Source organism: Buceros rhinoceros, unplaced genomic scaffold (genome assembly GCF_000710305.1).
Source record: "Buceros rhinoceros silvestris isolate BGI_N320 unplaced genomic scaffold, ASM71030v1 scaffold32091, whole genome shotgun sequence".
NCBI lineage: Eukaryota > Metazoa > Chordata > Aves > Bucerotiformes > Bucerotidae > Buceros > Buceros rhinoceros.
The window spans coordinates 10,494-12,331 of NW_010394180.1; the positions used below are offsets into that span (position 1 = coordinate 10,494).

Below are 1,838 nucleotides of genomic sequence, written 5' to 3' on the forward strand. Positions count from 1 at the left end.
CCCAGCCGCTCCCCCCCAGGCTGGTGGCTGCCAGGGTTTGCAGTGAGGGGCTTGGATCTTGCAGATTTGGGGAGAGGATTCCCTTCCTTGGGGATGTCCCCTTCCCTGCTGCAGGAGCTGGGGCAGTGATGCTTTCTAGCACAGGGCTGGGCCAGACAACAGGGAGAGGAGCTTTACAGGGGTCCAGAACCCACCCCCAACGTGTGGGGTTTGTCCTCTCACGTCAATTTGCACCTTATTTATGGTGGGACATGAAGGTCTTGTCTTCTCGGAGAGCAGCTGCTGGGCTGTGACGTTTGTGGGGGTGGGCTGTGGCAGCAGCACGGGGCTCACCAGACGGGCCGGGGCGGGATGCTGATGGGGCACCTGAACCCAGCATCCTTTGAAAGGAGCTAATAGAGGTACTGCTACGCATCCCAAATGTTCGCTGCCAACTAAATTTGGCTCCCGATGTAACACACTGCGTTTGCAGCCCTTCTGAATGCTCTTTTTTGAGAACAAGTCCCCAGGTTTAAACTGGGGGATGCTGCAGAGGCCCCAGCTCACCCCGGCCGCAGCCTCAGCGCTGTCCTTGTTGGATGTCAGCCGCGTGACGCAGCTCCAGAGGGGTAAGCGAGTCCTGCTGGGTGATTATTTTCCCTTCATAGTCTGAGGATGCCTTTGTGCATGTGGAAAGACCTGAAGTGAGGAGAGATCAGTGGATGGTGCAAAGAGCTGTTGCTTTTTCAGGCTGGCTGCCTGCGGAGAGCAGGGTCTGCAAGGCATCCGCATCTCGCTCCTTCCCGTAACATCAGGTTTAGCCGTTTCATTTGATTTTTTGCTCAAAGACAGCAAGAGGCTCCTGGGAGAATGTCCTAGAGGGCACGACAGATGCTGGTGCCCTTCAGGGAGGATGTGCTGTGGGACCAGCTTCTCACTGGGACCGGAGGGTCCACGGGAAATGGTGTGTATGGGGCTCATTGAGGCTGTTAATTGAGTTGCTCTGCCTTCTGAGTGCCCACGGAGGGGTTTTCACTCTCTGGGCACACCCTGGTGAGTGGCCAGAGCTGTCTTGCATCTCAAGGAGGGTTCACTTCTGGGTGGCAAAAGCAGGTTCCTTCATGGTCTGGTGGCCAGGAGCTTCAGGTGTCCCCTCTCCCCTCCCTGCAGGTCCTAGTCCTGGGGAACAAGCGAGACCTGCCCGGTGCCTTGGATGAGAAGGAGCTCATTGAGAAGATGTAAGTGTGCCGGTGGCCCGGCGGCCGTGGTGGGGTTGTGGTGTGGTGTGACCACCCTGTTCCTGCTACGTCCCCACCATCATGGTCACCTCGCTGTGTTTCCCCAGCCAGGAAACACATCATGGTGCCTGGGGTGGGCTGACAGAGATTGTGGCTGGGGACATTGTGAGGCAGTGGCTGGTGATGACATCTCTGTGCTCATAGGGACGGGGAGGAGCTGAGAGCTGCCAGTGCCAGGGCTGGGTCCCATGTGCCACACGGTGGCGTTGGGGCCCGGCCCGTTCCTGGGCGGTGGAGCTGGGCTCCCGCATGGGTGCTGCTCCCATCACCCCCCCACAGCTCTGCTCCCCGGCAGCAGGCAACCCACAGTACTTGGAAGTGTGACACCAGCCACGTAGCTCTCCCTTCTTTTGTCACCTTTTGCCATGCCAGCATGTGGCTTCTGCAGCCAATCTGCCACCTGCCCACCTCCACGCTGCCAGCAGCAATCCCCTCCGCTGCAGTGGAGAACAGGGATGCTCTTCTGTCTTGTGGCATCTCCGCTCCCCTGAGCCACCCCTCAGAGATCCCCCCTGGCCAGCGGATGCCTGCCCCGCTCCCGTGCTTCCAGCCCCCATCTGC

General features: G+C 59.4%; 1 protein-coding gene across 1 annotated transcript in view; it reads left to right on the forward strand.

Annotated features, from left to right (window-relative positions):
* The window catches only part of ARL8A (ADP-ribosylation factor-like 8A), a 5,834-nt gene that overhangs the window by 3,107 nt on the left and 889 nt on the right, over positions 1 to 1,838 (forward strand). The window contains exon 4 of the mRNA XM_010145162.1: positions 1,150 to 1,217. Within this exon, the coding sequence (XP_010143464.1) occupies positions 1,150 to 1,217 (68 nt within the window). The remainder of the gene's footprint in view (positions 1 to 1,149; positions 1,218 to 1,838) is intronic.